At 49.4% G+C, this 21,552-nt stretch overlaps 1 protein-coding gene and 1 pseudogene across 1 annotated transcript in view; one reads left to right on the top strand and one right to left on the bottom strand.

Annotated features, from left to right (window-relative positions):
* C2H1orf21 (chromosome 2 C1orf21 homolog) overlaps nt 1–5,630 on the top strand; it is a 202,122-nt gene extending 196,492 nt beyond the window's left edge. Inside the window, exon 6 of the mRNA XM_066261327.1 lies at nt 3,111–5,630. Within this exon, the coding sequence (XP_066117424.1) occupies nt 3,111–3,149 (39 nt within the window). The 3' untranslated portion in view covers nt 3,150–5,630. The remainder of the gene's footprint in view (nt 1–3,110) is intronic.
* Nucleotides 5,631–17,208: 11,578 nt separating this feature from the next.
* On the bottom strand, nt 17,209–18,514 carry LOC136322534 (serine/threonine-protein kinase PLK1 pseudogene; annotated as a pseudogene).
* Between the last annotated feature and the right edge of the window lie 3,038 nt (nt 18,515–21,552).

The following is a 21,552-nucleotide window of genomic DNA, read 5'->3' on the forward strand; positions in this document are numbered from 1 at the left end:
TAAGCTCCTCTTTAAAGCACACCTCTTTAAAAATGTAAATGAGACGTGAAGTCATGTTATAGAAGCGAGCTCTCTGTCCTGCCCGGCGGTAGGGCTGGGGTGCAGGCGGACTGCAGGTGATGTTGACGTGAAGCCAACTCAAGTCACAGCTCTCTCAGATTCCCCTGTCTTAGAACGACACCAGCCATCTGGGAGCTCGTGCTCTCAAGGTCTTTGATTTCCACGTTTTCTGTTTATACAATATTGCTTCTCAGAGCTGCTGATAGGTGATAACAACAAAATAAAACTGATGTGAATTTAAATGTAGTTACCAACTTACTCCAGTCTAACAAAAAAGGCAGGGATGATCCTGGGCTCTGGGGCTTGTCTGAGGTTTGCCCACAAGTCACAGGACACCACTCCCTCTTCGCAGGGTTGGGTGGGAATACCAATGAAATAACGTCTGCAGAGCAGCACACGCAGTTTTCCTTCCCTGGCTCCTAGTAATTATAGCAATTTCAGAGGGGCAGATGCTTGAGAAATGAAAGTTGCTGTCTTGAGCTTACACAGAGGTTTATATAGATTTGTTCCTCAAAAGGGGGCACTTTCTTATATAAACTTGGAGGGTCTGAAATGTTCATTCTGCTGCATGACCCTGTAACTCATTTAAGAGTTGGAGACACTGTTTTATCGATGAGTCACCAGTTCATGTGTGTGTGTCTGTCTGTCTGTCACCATTGGGTCAAAGTCTTCCTTCTGGATGAAGTGGCCTCCTTCTGAACCTCATACTGGCCAGCTGGACCCTGACTTTGATTTGAGGCCTCATTGCATATAGGAAGGGAAGGGACCTACGTGTCTGCCATACAAACTTTATTCTAGAACATGAAGTCCCAACATGTCTTGGGGGCAAGGCTCAGGTGGGAGGAAGGACTCTCTGACACCTGTCAGATCACAGTGTGTGACCACAGTCCTCAGCTGTCAGCCCTATTCCTCTGCCAGTGGACTGAACAAGCATGAGGCTTGTCACAGTAATAATGGCAGCAGTTAATATTTATTAACTACCTGCCAGACACTGGATTTTTTCCACTTACTCCTGATCATAATCCTACGAAGCAGAGACCATGCTTATCCCCAGGGAACCAAAGCCCAGGAATTTGCCTGATGCCACACAACAGTGTGTGTATCCATATACACTGAAACTCCCTCTGTCCTTTCTTAATGAAAACTCCATGAGGCCAGCCTTTGCCCTGCAGCTGGGCACCCACGTCCATTGGCAAGGCTGGCCCTGGGACTTGCGATGAGGACATGGAGAACGGCAACTGGCCGGTTTCCGGCACTGTACTGATGTGTTCAGATGTCCCCTGTTTCCCGCACTGGAGAATAAACTCCCAACAGTCAGGGTCCTGGAGGTTCTCCTTTCTAACTCTTCAGCATGTGGCCCATTGAGTGTCTTCTGAGTGGTCTGGGCCAAGGCTAGGGATGGGTCACCGTTAGTTTGAGAGTTGTCACCAGGGAGGCTGTCGTCGAGGGGGTGACTGCTCAGGGTACACTTCTCTGCTCCGGAAGATTGGTTGCCCAGTTTCTCTGCCCAGGAGGCGTTTTTAGGCAGCAAGTAAGACAGGCCTGGAAACAACCCTGGGGTCAGACACTGTGCAAGGAGCAGGGGGCAGAGTTGGCAATCTAATAGCACAGGAATGACAACACGCTGGTGAGTGAATCGCATTCCCAGAGAACAAGTGATCAGTCCGTTTAACTTGGGAACAGGCGGTCCCTGACAACTTCATTGTGTGGTGGTATTTTTGAATTTATCAAATATGTGTGTATATGTATGCACACATATGTACAACATGGATAAATTGTATACCAGGCGCTAATCACTTTTCTACTATTAACTCATTCAGTCTTCAACAAATATTTGAAGTGGGTACTATTATTGTCATTTTACAGGTGGGGTGACAGATACAGAGTGGTAACTTAATTGAGATCCCAAAGCCAGTAAGTCACAGAGCCAGGATTACTCCTCAGCCAGATGGTACAAGAAGTCACGATGATGACACATATTAGGAGAATGTGCAATGTTTCCAATATGTAATACATCTGATAAATAGTTTTATGCAAAATGATTGTTCTTTACATTTTGGCTAGTTTTATGAATAAATTCTAGTTATTTAGAAAATTCTATTTTCAAAGAAATATCCCCCCCCCAAGAAATTGAAACATATGGTGTGTATTTTAAAAGAAAAGGGTCAAAGTTAGCAAACAGCATTAACCCATGATTTTTACAAAAGCCCTTATCTGTGCCAGTGTGACGCAGGCGAGTGTTTTGTTCCTGTGCTGTCTGTGATGGGTTACAGACCAGAAAAGCCATGTGCTTTGACTGAGGCAACCCAGCCGGTCAGATATGAAATTCTAATTCCAGTCCTGACTGGTGACTACATAAAGCATATGTCCTACTGGAGAGAAGATAGAATGTGTTCAAAAGTAATGATTATAGAGTCCTTAAGCTTTCTATAACCTGTTTTGTTAGCAAATGAATCAGAAGCATCTATGCCTGTCCTGTGCATCCCACACATACCAAACATAGTCATAAAACATGGTATTTTCAGTGAGTCCTTGTCTGCTTGATTTGTTTGTTTTTTAATCGTGTTTTAATTTAGAGTAGATTAAAACTAAGACACCCCTGGATTATTCCATTCCCCTCTGTCAAACTAAATTCCAAGCATGGAACCGTAGCTATAAAATGTGAGCAGCCCTGGCCCCAGCCGATATGATGTATTCATTGTTCATTTCCGTTTCTCTTGTTCATGAGAGGTTGGTCTCCTGTGTGGATTGCCCATTTGGTAATCTGTTGGTTGAAGGCTTGGTCTTGTATGTGCCTAGTATAAGTTCTTACCAACATAAAGTAAGGGCTCATTTGAGGCTTGGTAAAACTTCCATGCTTTGAGGTATGTACAGTTTATAAATCGGCATATACAGTTTATAAAACACGTATTGATGACATATCTCTCTTGTGCCCAGTAGCCACTGATAAAGCCTGGGTTTTGGTGCAAGGAGACATATGCTGAGAGAAAATGGATAGGAGTAACTGTCTCAGGCTCACTCACACATTTTTCTTTTCTTTTTCCCTCCAGGGTCGAGATTACTGTTCGGAAGAGGAGGATGTCACATAGCACCAATCTAACACTCAAACCTGGAGTTACTACTGTGTAAATAGGTTACACCCCCGTTGAAATCTTTGCAAAGATCGGTCCTCTTCAAGGAACAGCGCTCGAGCAAGAGAAGATTGCTCCATATCGTATGCCCCATTAAATTACAGTGTTTCCTAATGAACTTGCAAAGGAATATTGCTAAAAACAAACAAAAAAACAAAAAACAAAACCCGTTCTCGAACTCTCTTTGTTGCTGCTAGTTAACACTTGTTGCAACTTCCACTTCTCTTGTGTCCAGGTATGCAGCAAAATTTGCGATTTCATCTTAAAGATACTGTTGGTTTTACAGGGGCTCTCCAACCTATTTTCTATAAGATGAGGTAGTGGTGAACTCAGATATCAAAGTTCTGTTCTAGACTGGTCCGCTTCTAAGTGTCTCCTTCTCTCTCTCTCTCCTTCCTCCCTGTCTCGCCCAGAGCGGTCCAGAGCCTGGCTTCTCACTGGCAATGTTGCGCTTTGGAGATGGGGTGGTTGCTATGGCAAGCCTTGTTTCTCTGCTAAAAAGAAGTAGAGAAGCTCTTATCGATTAAAAGCATGTTGTGACCTGACTCCTGGAAGTGGCCCAGGAGCGAGGAGCAGGTTGTTTCATTTACTAGGTATCTTAATCAAGGATTAAGCTTGCAACATTGGCTTTGCTCAGATGCAGACGGAAGTGTGATCGCAATCATTTCCAACCCCTCTTCCTCACTCTTTTTTTTTTCTAAGAAAATAAACATTTTACTGTTTTTATGTATCCTTGTCTTCTCCCATTCATCCAGTTCAGTGTTTTACAATGATCCTGGGTGTGGAAGACGAGCCCTCCTTTGCAATGTCACCGATAATTGACCTTAATGGCTGCCAACCTTCCCATTAATAATCTACCAAGCGTTAGCTGGGCAGCAAATGATCAGAAGAGATGAGCGGATATCCCACGCCTTGGTGGGAGCACCCGTAACCACCCTGTTCCCTTCATTTTGTTAGCGAATCCACCGTCCTATGTCCCAGTTCTCTCCCCGCAGTTGAGACAGGAGCCTCGTCCCTTTCCGCCCTCTCCCTCGCAGCCCCGCATAACACAGTGAGAAGCGCCCGCCTACCTGGGAGCACAGCACGTTGACAGTGGTGGTGACATTGGGAGATGCGAGAGTCGGAGGCCCAGGGCACTGGTGGGGGGGATCTTAACTGTGGGTCTGGTAGAGTTTATTTTTCCATATTATATGAAGAGAATGCTCTTCTTCCCAAAGACAGAAGTAATATTTTTAACAAATGTTGTCACAAGTAAATAGCCATCAAAAGGAGAAAATACCTTTTGTATTTTTTTAACGCATTTGATAGCTTCGCCAAGGGTTGTCTTTGTTACTTTCGGGGAAGGGCGCCCTGGACCATGCCCTGCCGGCAGCTGGGTTGGAGTCGGGCACAGACGCGGGGTGCGGGGGTGGGGAGGGCTGTCTGTGTCTATCTCAGGCAGTTGTGAATGCGGAGGGCCTCGCTGTGGGCCTCACAGCCCACCTGACAGTGGGTAGTTACCATGCCCTGAGTAGCCCAGAGATCACCTGCCACAGAATAGAAGAAGAAGCTAAATTTGTTCTTGCTGAGATGATGGGCCTTGACTTTAAATGCCATCCATGTCACCAAGGGCACACTTGATGGCTAGCAGTGAGATTCCTCAACTCCTGGTAGACCCAGGGCACAAAGGTGAAGGGAAGGAAACCCCGCCAGGCGCTGTAGAAAATGGGCTCAAACACTCGCAACCAAAGCCCTTCCTTCTCGCAGCGGGCAGCACTATTTTGGAGAGCAGCTGTGGTGGTTACATAAATAATAGAGCAGCCGCCAAAATTTAAGGCTTTTTATCCTGCTTCAAGCAGAAAAACGCTGGGAGAGTCAAGTCGCCTAGGGTTTTAAGTTCCCTCCCTTTGTAGGGTTTTGGCCAAGTAACTAAAATAGTTTTCCTCAGCTGTAAACGGAGTGCACGGCCCCACCTCAGACTGTGCCCCGAGGACTGTGTTCACTGCTGTGCGAGTTTCTTGGTCTCAGAAGCAAACACTACCTGTCCTCCGTGGACTCCACTTGGGGTCCCGGGGAGTGGCTTCCCAGAAAACCGCTACTTTCTGCCCAAAGATGACACATTGCTCATATCATTTTTCTGACCGTCATGTTTAACATCTGGACGTGACACGCGTGTGCCCGGCACCAAGTGTTTCTCAGGAACCTGACTTTTGAGTGTTTCGTAAAACAGGACACTGGTTCCCGTGAAACAGTGACTTTTCACCTGGAGTCCTGTCAGCTAGGAGACCTCTTTGAAGCATAAAAGTGATTTTATCTACAGACACAATTGGCACATCTAGAAATAGATCTGAGGAATCGGGTGGTTGAGTGGGTTGGCATGAAATGCCGGACGGATTATGTTAGCAACCCTCAAAAATTGTGTTCCATTTGTTGGTTTTTAATCATAAAATTGTCAAGTGATTTGTGCTTGTGCGTTATTCTTACTGTTGTTGTTTTTTTATGCCTTCCGAGAGGGTCTAAAGCAAACATATTTTTGCCTTTTTCTTCCCCTGCATATGTAAACATGAAGCAGACTGTCTCGGGTGCAGTGGAAAGAATAATCCAGAAGCCTGTGCTGGCTGTGGCCTCCGAGGCTCAGGGAGCTGGAAGGAGAGGGAGACGGGGAGGGAGACGGCCTGGTGGATGGAGGTCGGGAAAGGAGGAGAAGTGGGCCGAGGAGCGCTCGGCGGAGGTGGACGGAGGGGCTGTGTGCCAGGTGCCTGGCGGCCAGTGGGCGGGCGGACTGTCAGCGGGAGTTACAGCCGATCACACAGGCCCTGTGTGCTCTGAGTCGTGGAGTTGTAAAAGTTCAGCCGTGTGTGCGTGGCCCTCTTTTGGTTGGCGGGGGTTCAGGATCACGGAGTGCTGCTGTCACAACTGAATCCGTGTTTATGGCTGGCAGAGGGCCTTGAAAGAGGCTTTTACCTCAGGGATGCCTCCTCGGCCCGGGCTGGGGCACAGAGCAGCGTTATGGTCTATTTAGGGACAAAGAAGGTATGGAGTCCGGAGATGAGACAACTGGGACAGCCCTGAGAAACAGCAGCGGCCACCCACGGGCCTGCGGGGAGGCCGGCCTCTCCCCGTCTGTGGGACCCGTGGGCTTTGATGGTCGAGTACGAGATGACCTGGCTGAGGGGCAGCTATGCTTAGTTATTTGGGTCCTCGCCCTGGAAGGCCAGGAGGCCCCACTGTCAGGGGCTTCCCCAGGGTCAGGAGTGGCCGGGCCTGCCAGCTGACCGCCCCCAGGAGCAGGCCCGGGAATGCCGGCCCCCACCTCTCAGTCCCATGTGATGCCATCCGCTTTGTGTTACAACCTTGTCCTTCCAACTTCGGTGAGACGATTTTCGTTGCTAGGACCAGACTCCCCCGTAAGCCTGCTAAAAGCAGCAAAAGCATACCTCGTACGAGCTTTAGCTCAGGAGCCTGAGATGCAGGTCAGCATGGTGATTCCAAGTCCTGCTTAGACTGTGGGCAAAGGCTGAAAAGAGCGGTTTCATCTCTACTCGTCTTAGAAAAGAAACTAAGTTTAAAATGTCAGTTTTATAAGAAGAAAAACTATTAAATTCTTAATCCAGGAAAAGGCTGACTCTGAGCCTTGAAATCCAGGACATGTTCATTATGAAAGACAAAAACAATTGGTTTCTAAGGCTCTCTCTTTCTTCCTCCCAACTCCCTCATTTAAAAAAAAAAAGGTAGATTGCACTGTATAGTTTTACATAAGACCTGCCTTCCATGCTTTTGCCCCTGGAAGGCATTCCCGGAGCTTTATTTCTTTATACCTCTCAGAAATTAAACCTTTTGTTAAGTTACTTAAACCCCAGGATAAAATAAGGCATAGGGGTGGGGGGGGCAGATATGTATTTAAAGGCATAATAAAAATGTGACCTGAAGCAGGAATGTGGCTTCTCAGTGTCACAGGTGGATTGGCGCTCCCCACCCCCCATAAAGTTGAGTGAGGCAGTTGGCTTTCTTGCTGCTCCTGCAACAAACCTTTGCCGCTTTATGAATGAGGTCTATGAACGGCCTCATGCCAATGAATGGACGTGTTTTTCCAAGGAAAAAAAATGTCCTTGACTTCAGTCACCTTTTTGTATGTCTCTGGGAAAGGGCTAGAAGGCTATGGCAGGAAATGAGGGTTGTAGGCGAGGATGTTTCCTTTTGTGACAAACCTTAGGACTCGCTAGCCAGACTGTGTGTTTCAGGAGACTCTTGTACCTTATCTGGGATCTAATCTAATCTTGGGGAAAGAAGAAAAGGAACTAAGATTCAGTATTTATGTTCACTTTGTGCCAGATACTGTGCTAGGCATTTTTATAACTGTCTTGTGTAACCTTCACAATTCACCCTGTGCAGTGAATCTATCCCCACTGTGTTCTAAGTAGTGTATCTTATGTGTTGAATACATCTATCCAACATAAATGCCCATGTTGAAAGAAGGAAAGATGTCATTCTAGTGTTTTCCCAATTTCTTTCATATCACTATGCCCTTCGCAACACTGTGAAAACAACCTTTTGGGGCATCTACCTTCTAGAATTTCCCATAAGCTCATCATCAACTTGGTTTCCTCACGTGGAGTGTTTTACCCGGCCTTCCCACGTCTGATGAGCTACACACAAACCAGAAGAGACCACTAGCTAGTAGGACATTAGTACCCAGAAGGAAAAGGCTTTGGGAATTGTTGGGCAAACAAGTGTGTTAGGCTTGTTAGCATTGTATTTTGCCTGATAGGTACATACCCTCAAGGTGGCAGATTGTAAATTGCAGATTGCCTGCCACCATTGGGAAGGGCCATTGTTTGCTGGAGAAGGGGTCCCCCCCATACACACACCTGTTTAGCTTGTGATGTCCTGAAAGAGAGAGAGAAGCAGTTTGCCCTGCCTGCTTGCCTGTCCAGTAGGAGACTCTAATAAACAGAATGGCCCACCATCCTCCCGTTCCACACTTCCTTTACCATCGGCCCAAATTCAATGCGAATCTGCACGGCCACAGCCACCGGCCTTAAAGTAATTTAGGCACATGTCTCTCCCCTGGAACTTCTTCTGCATCTGGGAAAGGAACCTGGTACTTCTGTGGTTAGATACCAGATGCAGCCAAGACAGACATTTGAGTCTGTGACTTCTTTCCCTGGGCCCAAGGCTTGTTTTCTCACCGGCTGCATCTTTTTAAGGTGAAAAGGCTTAACCTTGTAGATAAGTTTGGGAGAATCTGATTCCAAAGATGGAGGAGAGGCCTGGACCATTGACTTGAAATTCTTGTGGGCTAGGGTTTGATGTCTCTCTTTGGTCTTGGGTGTGTGTGTGTGTGTGTGTGTGTGTGTGTGTGTGTGTGTGTGTCAGGGAGGTGGAGGGGGTGGTGTCTGTATATTCCAGGCTAGTTTAAGCACTAAAACTAGACTAGAATCTTAAATGTTTGGGATAGTCCTCTAGGGACTTGGATGTCATTTAAATAACTTGCTCCAAGGTCAGAAGAGCCCAAGAATTCCCCAGAGTTTCACTCCTTGCTCCTGAAGGCACATCCTCTCCAGAAGATGACTCACATCTCCATAGCAACTGGTAATGGTGCTGCCTGGAGGGGACCCGCCCCCGTCCTCACTTATTTTGCTTAAAGGAATCAAAAGAATTTCCTTGTTAGATGGGGTCCTATGACCAGTTTTCGTATAAAAACTGTCCCCAGGATTCTGCTTCTAACCTGGTAGCTGTCAGATTTATTCAACATAATGTAGGAAATGGTCTTGTCTCTTCGAAGCCAGAGAAATGGCTTTAATTCAGCAAGACTCACCCCTAAACCAAAGTCCTCATTCTAATACTGTCTTTCCTCTCTAAACCTGAATTCTCCCTTCTTCCTTTTCCAGGGTTTATTTTTAGCTCAAGGCTTTGAACTTGATTGAGTAAGACTTAGAGGCAGTAAAAAGAACACCATAAATTCTGCCAGAACTGCTTTAGGGTCCCTAGGGTTAAAAATAGCTGCAGAGCCTTGGGGGCCACTTGGCCCAGCCCCAGAAGTGACAGAACAGCCCCTGGTTCCCTGCCATTTCAATCCAGGCCTTCGGGGACTGTTCTCTCTTGACAGGCCAATGAGCAAGGGAAATTTTGCAATAGATTTCATGCCAGCTTTTCTGTTCAAAGCAAGATGCAAATTCATCTTTTAAAATTGCTATCTAATTTTCTGGAGCAGAACCAGGCAGCTGTCTTATTAGGACTCTAAATTTGGATCTATTTCCTTAACATACACACACACACACACACACACACACACAGATACATGGAGAAAGAAAATGTAACTACTTTATCGTTGAAATAGTTCAAGGAAGAGCTGTATTTTTGCCTTTTTCTAATCTCTTAAAGTTTTGTCTTAGAAAATATTGGTTAACTGTAATAATACCAAAATGGGAAATGCTAGTGGTCACTCCTGCAAAAGTTTGAGTCAGACTAGCATAGGAGGGTGGAGGTCTGCTGGTCATCTTGCCTCATGTCCCATCCGTACCAGGCTGCCTCGCCATGGGTGTGTTTGCCTCTCCTGGGCCTCTCGCCCAAATGCTGTGGCTGGCATCCTTGCCCCGCCCCAGGCACATAAAGGATGCATCCTTCAGGGTACATGCCAGGTCCGGCTCTATAGGACCACAGCGCGTCTCACGCTCTCTCGCTCATCCTGTGTGGCCTCTGCTGTGGCATTTTACCAGTTCCACCAGGACGCTCTGACACCATGTGCAGTTAGGGCCCCATCGTCCAGGTGGTCCCAGATGTAGCAGGGTTAGCGTTGCCTTCCCCAGTGTTGGGGACTCACTCATTGAGTGCTGTGCTCATAGGGGACCTGGTATACCCCAGGAACTGCGCTGATCAACAGCAGTACAGTTTTGACCCCAACACAGCTCCTGTCCTGGAGCAGCTTGTCATAGTCCCCAACACGGTGTGGGAAGTGTCCCTACAGGTGCTGTGTAGGAGCAGCTTACGTGGCAGCCGCCCAGCTCTGGGAATCAGGCGGCTTCCCAAGGGAGGCGGCACCAAAGCCCAAGTTTGTCCGAGGACTTTCAGAGAGTATTGCAAATGGCCTTCCAGGCTGAGGGACAGGATGGGACACACCCAAAGGAGGGACAGTGTGGGCCTCAGGGCCTGCGGGCAGTCAAAGCAGGTAGAGCTGGGAGTTGAGGGAGAGAGGGGGATGAGGCCAGGGCAGTCAGCCACACGCTCCGGGGGGTGCCTGGGCACTTTGCTAAGGATTCTGGAGATGCTCTGCCCTCTGAAGCAGAGGTCGCTGCCGAGGTCACCCCAGGCGGTAAGCGTGGTCAGCATCAGGGCCCGGTCTTCTTCCCTCCTCGCTGCAGAAACACACATTTCTTGCTGAAGTTGAGCTACTCCCATATAGTCCCCACCCCAACTACTTGTCTTCTCTCCAAAAGCTGTTCGAATTCAAGGGCTTTCATCTGGACTGGGTCTGAGTTAGAGGCACAAGGGACAACTCTGGGTCTCCTGACCAGTCTCTAGAGCCACCAAAGCTAAGAAAAGCTGGCCTGGACGCCAGGATGAGGGTGCACCCTAGGGTGAACGCACGGGAAGCAGTGGAGGGCTTCCCGACCTGGTGTGTGACGCCTTCATTCATTTCACCCAGGGGCAGCTGCCCTTGGACACGTGGACAGCCTTTCCCTGGGGTCGGTCACATCTGGTGGCCCAGCCTCTGCTACATCTGGAGTGTGCACCTGAGTCCCACCCACCAAAGAGAGAGGACATTAAAAAAAAAAATTAAAGCACAGATGGATTGTATGCACATGGAAACACCCACAAGCCTAGACAACTGCTGTGGACCTTGTGAGGACAGGGAGGTCACTGCAGCTTGGAGCTCTGCGTTCTTAGGATACGAGGCAGGGAAGGCTCAGAGACAGGCGGAATCTCTCTGTGGGACACCTCGCAGTGCCTTTTAGGTTTTCCTAGACCTATTCACTCACACCCCTCCCCAAGCAAATAATTAGAAACTTTCTAAGGAGAAGGACGCGTTAAATTAAAACACTAGCTGTGAGACATCATGCTTTCTAGAAACTCAAGATAAGGCGCAAACAAGTGACAGTGTCCCTGAGAGGTTGGAGGGACGGGAGCTGAAGGCAGTTTTCCTACCTGCGTGGGCTCCCCCAGGGCCCTGGGTACCTGTGGGAGCTGCCCTCTGTGCGAGAGCTCCGCACTAGCCCTCCTGGGTGCGCCTGGCGTCCTCAAGGACAATGGGCAGCCTCCGGGCCCTGGGGACGATTTTGGCTCCAACACCCACTCTTCTCACAGGCACGCTTTTGGCTCCTCGCTGAGGAATTTCTAATTCTGTGTCTTGTGGCTCCCACTCGAATATCCCTGAAGCCTAGGCGTTGTGATTAGAATTTGACCCATGGTGATCAGGGCGCTGGACTGAGAACATTTGGCCTCACACACACCTATTTTAAAATTAAGGCCCTGGAAGTCCCTGGGGGGGTGGCAGGGGTGGGTGTCATAGAATACGACCAGTCAGTCGGGTTTGTACCCTCTCCCATTGTCTGCCCTGGTCCAATTCCCATTCCATAACCAGGAAAAAACCAAAACTGCCAGCTGGCCCCTTGGCGATGGCTGCATGTTTGCCCTTCCCAAGGGCCTTTGTGTTTTATTAGGAACAAGGCCTTGGTTCAAGGGGACTCCAGGAGCAGGACCAGAGGCGTCCACTCCCGGAAGGGCTGAGTAGCATCTTAGAGGCACCTGCGTAGGCTTCCTCCGCGGGCACGGGAGCCCTGCAGGGTGGCCTCCCTGGCCAGCCATGGGCGCTTGTAGCCTGTAAAGCACTGGGTGCCATCTGTCTCTACCACACACACCTATCAGCAAAAGCTGGTGAGATGTACCCCTTCTTCGTGTTCATTAATTTATTTAAAGCCTATATTCACATACTTCTGTACGAATATATTAGGCACATTTTTTTAAAAAGTACACAACATAAAAATTTTGAAAGAATAAGATACAAAATATTATCATCAGAGGTTCTGATACTTCCTCTCTGAACCCCTGAGAGTGACCTTGCGGGCCCCCTGGGATGGGCACACCCACTGTGGACACCACTGTGTTAAGAGCTGATCAGCCCTTTTGATGGCATCTGCCCCAAACTCTGAGCTGGCGCTCAGCCCAAAGAAGAGGGAGGTCTTCAGACAGAATCCCCCAGGGCTTCTAATCTGGGAGACAAAGCAAGCAAACTCCCGAACAACATAAATTTAAAAAAAGCTAGCCCCCCACCCCAACAGGAGAGCTGTCCCTGGACAGTAGTGGCTGCAGGTGCTAAGGAAAGATCAGGGACAGCGTGCAGAGCTGTGGGGTGGCTCCTCTTTCCCCCTAGGGGTCTCCGGAAAAAGGCATTTGGCAATATCGCCCGCCCTCTTGGGAGCGGAATTGTTTGAACCCTCAAAGTGCGTCCATCGGCAGCACTGTGCCCACAGCCTCTGTGGGTCTACATCGCTTGAATATTATTTTTGATTTGACCACCAAGATGTAATGGTGATTCTGTTCCATTTTGAAAAGGGTCTGAGAAAGTGTACAGGTCTAATTATATATACATATTTATACACGTGTATTTTTGTTTATTGTTACATTTTGACATTGGACTTTCTATTAAATAATTTTTAACAGTTGACCTGGCTTGGTTCTTCTTCGTGCCTTTCTTCCTTCCTGGACCTCAGGGAGGGGCAGTGATCAACGTCTGGGAAGGATCTGGTGTCTTTACCCCTGGTCTTCTCTCTTCCTCTCCAGTCTGTGTACATAAGGGCTTCTCCTCTCCGTTCCCCTGAGCTCTGTTTTTACCAGATGTGTACTGCATGCAGCACCACTTGGAAAGCCCCCAACATTGTTTTCACCAACTTTCAGAGACAATGCACTTCATCCATCAGCTTGTGCAAAGCCATGAATTCATGGATTTGATGAAATCGCAAGAGTGAGCAATGACAAAAAAATGATGTGGGAGCTTTTTCTATCTCTTGTGCACCCCCAATGCCCCCACACACACACACACACTCATGCACACAATCCTAGCTGTGAGCCCTTGGACAAGTTACTCAACCTTCCTGATCCTAGTCTCAGTAAAAACAACACTGCCGCCAGGCTGCTCAGCCCACCTGGGACCTCACACAGTCCTTTACGTGCCCAAGCCTGCTTCCCACTAGGGCTCAGAAACTGGTCTGCAGTCTAGAAGATGTGGAGGAAGATGTTTGTCAGGGGTGGAGGGGACCTGGAGGACAAGGCAAGACCCCTTTTCCTGTGTGCCTGGGACGGGGACTTCCTAAGGCTTAGTTATTCAGTCAGTTCCAAACATCAGAGGAGACATGCCTGCCAGGGGCTCTCCTGCCAGAACCTGGTCCCCCCAAGAGTTTTGTGGCTTAGACAAATACTATCAGCAGTGGGCAAAGGGTCTGGAACATGTAGGGTTTAAGAAGCCGCAACACAAAAGAGGTGTCACTTGGGCAAAGCTCACCTCACTGGTGCAGGTGAGACAAGGGATATTGAGGGTCTGCCTGCTCTGGGGGAGGGGCGGAGTCTCCACCGTGGCTGCACGTTAGAGTCACCTGGGGCCGGTTCAGACTACCAGTGCAGGCCAGTTAAGTCAGGATCTCAGGAGTGGGGGCTGGGCATTTTTAAAGTCTCTCCCCAGGCCCCGGGGGTTGGGGGTCCCAGACCCACTTGTTACCCTGCATGCCACTGAGGTGGACACCAGCCCACAAAGCCGAACAGAGCCGCTGAACAGCGGGGTGCAGGTCAGTGCCCACAACAAGGGAGCCCAGAACAGCAAACCTTAGCTCTGCCCTCGTGCCCCATGGCGAGAATGAACAGGAACTGAAATGAGGAAGGAGCAGTGACACTTAAAGCGGCGTCACTCTGGACGTGGGACAAGGGAATGAATCAACCTCTAGAAAGCTGAGAACTCCGCTTCTTGAGGGAACGGCCTCAAGGGGTCCATTTGGTTTCCAGGCACAGTTCTCCTCGGGACTCTCCAAAGAAAGAGAACTTTGTGGGACACCCTGGCGGGAAGGAAACCTGCTACCTCCGTTGGCCGCTCTGCCCCTCCTGGATGGGAGTTACCCTCAGAGACACCCCTGAGCCTGGTGCTGCCTGAGCCCCGCGACCTCCCCCTCAGGACAGCCCGAGGTGTCGGGGTGCATTCAGTCTGGAACCCATGCTGCAGGGAGCGAGCTCCTTGCCCCGCTGCGGGAAGGTGGATCCCGTGCCCCACGAAAGCCGTGGTGTGTAGGAGGTGTCCCTGGATTCCAGGGACTGGGGGCAGGGGTCGCTTCTCTTCTCTGTGGAATCCCTCTGTTAATTAAACAAAGGCAGGCTTGTACACCCCACACCCCTTCGGTGGCGGTGCGGTGTTACCATTTATAACTGAGGCTACGGAGCTGGTATTCGTGGGCAGTTTGGGAATTGCCAGGTGGGATGTCACCCCAGGCACATGTGTTTCCCCTCCAGGAGCAGCCAGGCTCCCGGCTGGAATTTCAAGCACTTGCTCTGATTGTCCCGAGAGGCCTGGTCATTGGTATGCTGGGCACTTGGTCATTGACCTGACTGGGTTCTCATGGTTTTCTGTCCTATCGGGAACTGAGAGCCTTGATTACAAGCAGCACAGAGACGACCCAGTAAAATGCATTGTGAGGAAGGGCTGCCAGCACCCCGAGCCCCAGGGTCCAGCTGTGGGGTGAAGGTGCTAGGAGGGAGGGGGGCACTGGCTGGCTGGCTTCCCCACAGTCCTTCTTTGTATCAGCTGAAGGCCCCCCTGAACATTTCATGTCAGCTACAAGCCGAGGCTGGGGTCCACAGAGATATGAGTCTCCCATGATTAGACCGGAATACAAATGGGTATGTATTTGAATGTAAAGATCGAGTTCAATGGCACATGATGGGAGGGGCACATGAAGGAGAGACCCCTTTTTACCAAAGCGCCTTCATTCTGCAAGTGAAAATGCAAGTTCCTAACAAGGCTCTGTCTGTTTTCCATTCCCACCAGCTACTCCCAGGACTTTGCCTAAAAAAAAAGGGAAGAAGGGAAGCTTTAAATCAAGTCACCCTAAATCCTCTTTTATCCGTGAGATAATCCGGTGTTTGTGTCTCTGGGATTCTGGTGCCCCGGGTCCTCTGAGCTCCTACACAGGCCCCAGAGGTGACTTCAAACACCCCTCTGCTCCCACTTCACCCCCCCCCCCCCGCAACAAAGACACACAGACCCCTGGAAGGAAAAGGCTTGAGGATCCTCCAAAAATCTAAGTAACCTGGGTCATCAGGATAAGTAGGAAGACCCGGGGGCAAACTGACGCTTCCTCACACATTGGAACCCGAGGTCCTGCTGAGTCCCCGGTGAGACGAGCTTTCTCAGCAGAAGCTGTGTCTGTCAGCCAAACACTGGCAGAGTCCCCATCTCTCGGGGGGGGGGTGACATCAGAGCCATCATTTGGTTCCCAGCTGAACCATCCTTACCACAGTTGCTGCCACTTACCGAGCAGGGCGGGACTAAACGTCCTTCACGAAATCCTCCCCATAACCCCTCTACAGTGAGGCTCAATCCACATTTTATAGTTGGGGAAACCGAACCTCAGAGCAATTGAGTAACTTGCCCCAAGCCACTCAGCGGTAAGTGGCAGAGCCAGGACCAGGTGATGTGTCCCAGAGGCCTGGCTCGGAACCATCCGGTTACATTGATACTTGCCCGTGTGCCGTGGCCATCTCAGTTTGGTTCCATGCTGTGTCTGGCCTAGCAGGGAGCCACCTGCTCCAGCTGTCTTCCAGCATGTCCCAGCCTTCCTTTCCTCCAGCTGAAACAGCTGCCCTAAGTCTGTCCCTCCTGGATGGTGAGCCACTTAGTATCCCTCACTAGTGGACATACACCTCTGGCGGGCATGTGAGTGCATCCAGGCAGCCGTCCCTCCCAGCACTGCTCTGTGGGGGTTCCTGGCTTTCCTTCCTTTTTATTTCCTTTCTCCCTCGCTGCCTCCCCAAGCTTCCAGTTTGCTTTTCCACTTTCTCTACTCACCAGCTCGATGGCCTGGAGCCTGCACTCGTCATGTATAGAAGGTCTCATAAGCTCTGCCCTCCCCTCCCCCCACCGAGAGATCTCTCCCACGACGGGGACACTGGAGCATCCCCGGGCTCTTACCAGCCCCGGCCTCCCACACCTCTCCACACACCACCTTTTGTCAAAGAACTTTGTTCACGGTGGACTTGTTAATGTGTCTACACTGAATTTGGTTAGATGTCCTACAGGTCATATTGAACTAATGGACAGTGAAGGTGGCATCCCATGTTCCCAGAGAGCCATCTCTGTCCTCTGACTCAGGAGCGTTTATTGCATGCTGCTGATTGGCTGAGACAGGCAGCCACTGAGAGCCCATGACAACCAGTAGCCAATCATTACTCCCGACACCTTTTTTTTCTTTAGATAGATTCATGTATTTTTAATGTAAGCCAGGCCAAGGAAAGGACAGTCCTGCATTCAGTATCAGCATTCTGTACAATTCATCGGGTTGAGTCCAGAGGAAAGGGGAAAAGGTCATAGGGTCATACAGCCCACACCCAAAATTACATAGCAGCCCCAGCCTGCAAGGCAGACGGAGCTCTGTCCCCAGCGTCCGGAGCCGGGGACACATTTCAAAACACACAGCACTGTGGGAGCTAACCATATGGGTGAGAAGGGACCCGGGGCCCGAGGGGACGCTCCGAGGCGGTTGTGGCTGAGCATGCGCTCAGCAGCTTGTCCGCCATGGTGAGGGTGCGGGGAGCCACCTGGTCAGCTCCAGGCCGCGCGGGCTGTGCCTGCTGAGTCCCACTTCTTCTCGACTCAACAGCTACCGTCAGTGGGCATGGGGTGACTCTGGTCCCAGAAGAAGGTGATCTGCATGCGGCCATTACTGAGGAGTAGGACGATGGCCCTGCAGGTGTGAAACCAGGTACACAGTCAGGTAGTCAAGCCGGGTCACTGCCGTCCTGGGCCGTGATACTGGCATCGCCTTCTGCAAGTGTTCTCACGTCATTCGGAGTGGGGATGGGAACTCTGGGTGAGTAGGACTCCGCCATCACACTCCATGACCTGCAGGCTGCTTCTGTCTCCGTGGAGGATAAGACAGGTTGAGTCACTGAAGCACACACCCTCGCACTGCTGTCACATGGCTGACGCCTGAGGCCATGCTTGCCTGCGTAGTGCCCCCACTTGCTGACCAGAAGATCGGGAGGCCAGTGGGCTTCTCAGCCTCTTCTTTCCTCACGAGCCCCCTCTCTGAGTGCTTGGAGGCACTGATGCTGTGTAGCTGCTGCAGCCTGTCACCAAGGTGGCATCTGACTGTCTCACTCATCTCTGGGACCAGGGGCTACTCTTTTCCCCAGAGATGCTTTGGCATGGGGGTCACCTTGCCTTTATTGAGGACAGTGAGAAGCTTCCAGCTGCTGGGGTTCAGGCTGCTGGGAGTGACTGAAAATGTGGGTGTGATGATGAGACAGGTGTGTGACAGGGAGACAGGTAGGGTACAGCGACAATCAGGGCACTCACCTGGGGCAGCTCGTGAATGGAATGGGTGGAGGACAGTGGGACCCACCTGAAGCACCTTCTCCTGGATGAGGGCGGCGGCCCCAGGTTGATGTGCTTAAGAACATTGTATTCATTCTTCTTGATCGGGAGGAGGCAAGAAGTTTCAAAAGGTAGTTTGCCCACTAACAAGGTACACGTGATGCATCCAATGGCTCAGTTACATGCCCACCTGGAAACTATGCCCCTTCTTGCTCAGCACCTAGGGTCTTCTTCTGCTCATAGTCTGCTTTGGTCGCCAGTCCAAACCCCATGTTTTCAGTTCCAGACTTTCCCTCAAGAAGAGTTTACCCAGCTTGAGGTCCTGGTAAATGACCCAGTTTTGAGGCCGGCACGGGCAGCCAAAGACTATCTGACGCAGGTCGTAGCGAGCCTCCGGTGCTTTCCTGGGCTGGTGCAGCTCCAGGAGAGATCTCCGCCAGCTGAACTCCAACACCACAAACACAAAGCCCTTGTCCTCGGAAAAGCCATGGAAGCCTACGACGTGCTGGTGGGAGAGGCCGCAGTGAATGGCTGTCTCCATCGAATCTGCTCCTTCAGGAGCTGCAGCTTGAGCAGCTGCTATGTAGGTGCACTCTTGTTTGCAAATACCCCCTTGGTGTCTGTTTGCTTTCGAGATCTTGAAGCACTCAGTTAAGCCACCCTTTCCCAGAAAGCGGCTCCACAGCGCTGCTGGCTGCACAGGTCCACTGGGACCTCCCAGATCTCTTTCATCTGTGAAGTTGGCTGCCCAGGCCCTGAGAGCTGCACTCATGTTCCTGGAGTTGCTCAGCGAAACTGGTAGAATCTAGGTAGGTACCTCGGAAACATTACAAAAGCCTCTTTTTTTTTTTTTTTTTTGTACAATTGGGGAGTGGGTGAAGGGTACAGGGGAGTAGCTCTGGTCCTACAGATGCCTGCACCCTGCACTTCTGAGCCCCAGCCGTGGGACTGGGTTTATTTTCTAAGGCAGAGAGAAGTTGGCATAATCTATGGAAGGGAAGGTGGCTTCATTAAATGAACTTGGCTAAAAATGCTGGTTCCCAGCCTCTGTGAGCCAGGCAGTCCCCTCCTGTGGACTTGGTGGTTTCTAGCCAGTGGGTGGTTGTTTATCCTCCAAACTCTTGGCCAGCCTGGCATCTCACCCGAGGGCTGTGGTTTGGGGAATGTTTTGACTTGAAACCCTTAGGCCCCTGGTGGTATTTGGAGCTGAGGGACCCTTCTCAAAGGTCCCTCAAAGGAAGGTGCTCAAAGAGAAAATGAATGGTGTATTTAGAACCTGCTAACAATTCACAGTATGGGGAACAAGCAATAATTCTGCTGCTGAAATGCCGGCTCTCCGAGGGCAGCCCCTGGGGAGCTGGCCATGCGGTAGCCATGGGCACTGCTCTGGGCGTCCACCGGGAAGACCCCTCCCACCCCCCGCTGACCACAGTGCTTCCAGAAGACGGTGCGTCTGCCCTGGCTTTTCTGGGCCTCTCCGCAACCCCTTCCCAGAACGCTTTTTGCTCCTGGAGCCTGGGGTGGTCTTGGGCTGTGATGAGACCACTGTCCCTAAACCAGATGAGCTTTGCTTTGGACAAGGGAGGGAAGGGTGGCTGCTTGGGAATGTCTGAAATAGCTTCATCTGTGTCTGAGTGGTGAGGTTTGACCTCACCATGGCCGCCGCAGAGCTCACCTGACGGAGGAAGCTGGCTTTCCTCTCAGGCCAAAACGGCAGCCTCTGGGGCCTTGGACACACTCCGGGCTCTCTCTGTCACCAGAGTGATGCTCTGTGTCACTGCATCCTAGGACCAGGAGAGAAAGAGAAAATTAGGCTTCTAAACACTCAACCTAACTGAAAACCAATCAGTTCACTGAAAAAACCAAAGCTGGCTTCAAAGGTTAACCACAATTAGGAATGGTGTTCATCTAATTTGTCAAAAGGAACAAAATCCTGATATGTTTATGTTCTGGTTCTAAAAATTTACATAGAAATACAAGGGACCTAGAATAGCAAAAAAAATTTTGTTTAAAAAAAGAAGAACAAAATTGGAAGACTAACACTACCTGATTTAAAGACATACTACAAAGCTACGAACGGAAAGGTAATGTGGTCTCGGACACACACATGGTACGCACACAGATGTAAACAGATAGATTAATGGACAGACAGCCAGATACTAATCTTGAAAACTGTCTCCATAAAGCTAAAGGGAAGGGGGGAGGGCGCGGTGGGGAGGGGGGCAAGGGAGATGTTGAGGGGAATATGGGGGAGGGGGATGCATTCGAGGCAACACTAGAATCTATGTAAACACAATAAATTAAAATCAATTAAAAAAACCTGTCTCCCTATGCCACAGGATTGGTCAAGGTTCTCATGTCCTACTGAGGGGGCTTAGCTTGCTGCAAAGGCAGAACTTAGAGCTAGATGCTGGCTTGGCCATTGCCTTGCTGTTTGATCTTTGTCAGGCTGCGTAATCTCTCTGGATCTCAGTTTTCTCATCCAAATAAGGGATAGAACACAAGAAATTGCTCACAGAGAGGATGGAGATAAATGACAGGACTACACATCCCATTCCTAAATGAGTTCTATCTTTTTCTCCCAATAGACTATAAACAGGGACCTTGCCTTGCTCACTCACCTCTAACTTCCCTGCACCTAATGCTGTGGCGGGCACATTATATATAATACATTCAAGAAGTATCTGTTGGTTGAATGAATGAATGTCATGTTCCTTGCCATACCCCCAACTCCTAGTATAGCGCTTGGTTCAGTCAATTCTTGCTAAAAGAAGAAAAAATGAATGAGGGAGGGGCAGGGCAGGGCTTTCAAGGGTGAGCAAACAGGGACATGAAAGAAAAGGAGCAAGTGACCCTTGAGCAGAAAGGATGACATTTGCAAAAGCAAATGTAAATGTGGAGCTTTCAGAGAAGAGCAACTTTTTGGAAATAGCCTGACATTTTACCCAAAAATGAGTTTAACTAAAATTTTGCAGGAAAGGAACTGAAGACAACTGAGTTTTTCTCATTTCTTTCCCCTCTTATGACCAATTTACCAGCTTTTGATCATGAAAAAAGTTATACGGCTCTTGTGTTTCCATTTTTTCGTTGCTGTTTGCAAGTGACAGATACTTTTCAAACTAGCTCAAGTAAAAGAAGTAGCAAGTGTGGGAGCTGGTTCTTTCTGTTTCTGTGTGTATGCATGTATGTATCCACCTAATAACTATCTACCTAATCTTGGGTTTTCTTCCTTCTAGAGTAGCCTAATTCTAGCTTCAAATAGCTTCTTCTTTGTAGTCAGGGAAGAAGCGTGCTTACATGACCCCAACAGCTTTGGAATCATCCATATAACAATCTCAAGAAAAGATTGTAATGAGTTCTGCTTGGATCATATACCAATAATCCCTTTGACTGTTGGCCAGCCTGTATAAAGTACCCTCCCATGACAGACAACACCATAACGGAGAACCCAAAAGAAGAAAAAGACACTAGATAATATCAAACCACATATCACCCCACGTCAGCCTCACAGGCGTCCCAGGCAGCTAAGTGCTGTGTGTGGACACATTGTAGTCAGATTCTCACTCAGCACAAGAGAAGGTAAAACTTCAAATACATGCATTTTTCATGTCTTACTGTAATCTCTTCTTTGGGCCTCAATTTCTTTATCTATAAAGTGAGTATCTTGGGCTGAATTTATCTTTAAAAGTGTCTTCCATATTTGACATTCTGATGTTTCATTTCTGAGATGTTTACATTTAAAGTCTTGCTAATGTCTGAATAACAGAAATGTCTATTTCCTAGGTTGATTAATTCATTAGGTGTAAGTAG

The sequence above is a fragment of the Saccopteryx bilineata genome, chromosome 2 (genome assembly GCF_036850765.1).
Source record: "Saccopteryx bilineata isolate mSacBil1 chromosome 2, mSacBil1_pri_phased_curated, whole genome shotgun sequence".
Lineage (NCBI taxonomy): Eukaryota > Metazoa > Chordata > Mammalia > Chiroptera > Emballonuridae > Saccopteryx > Saccopteryx bilineata.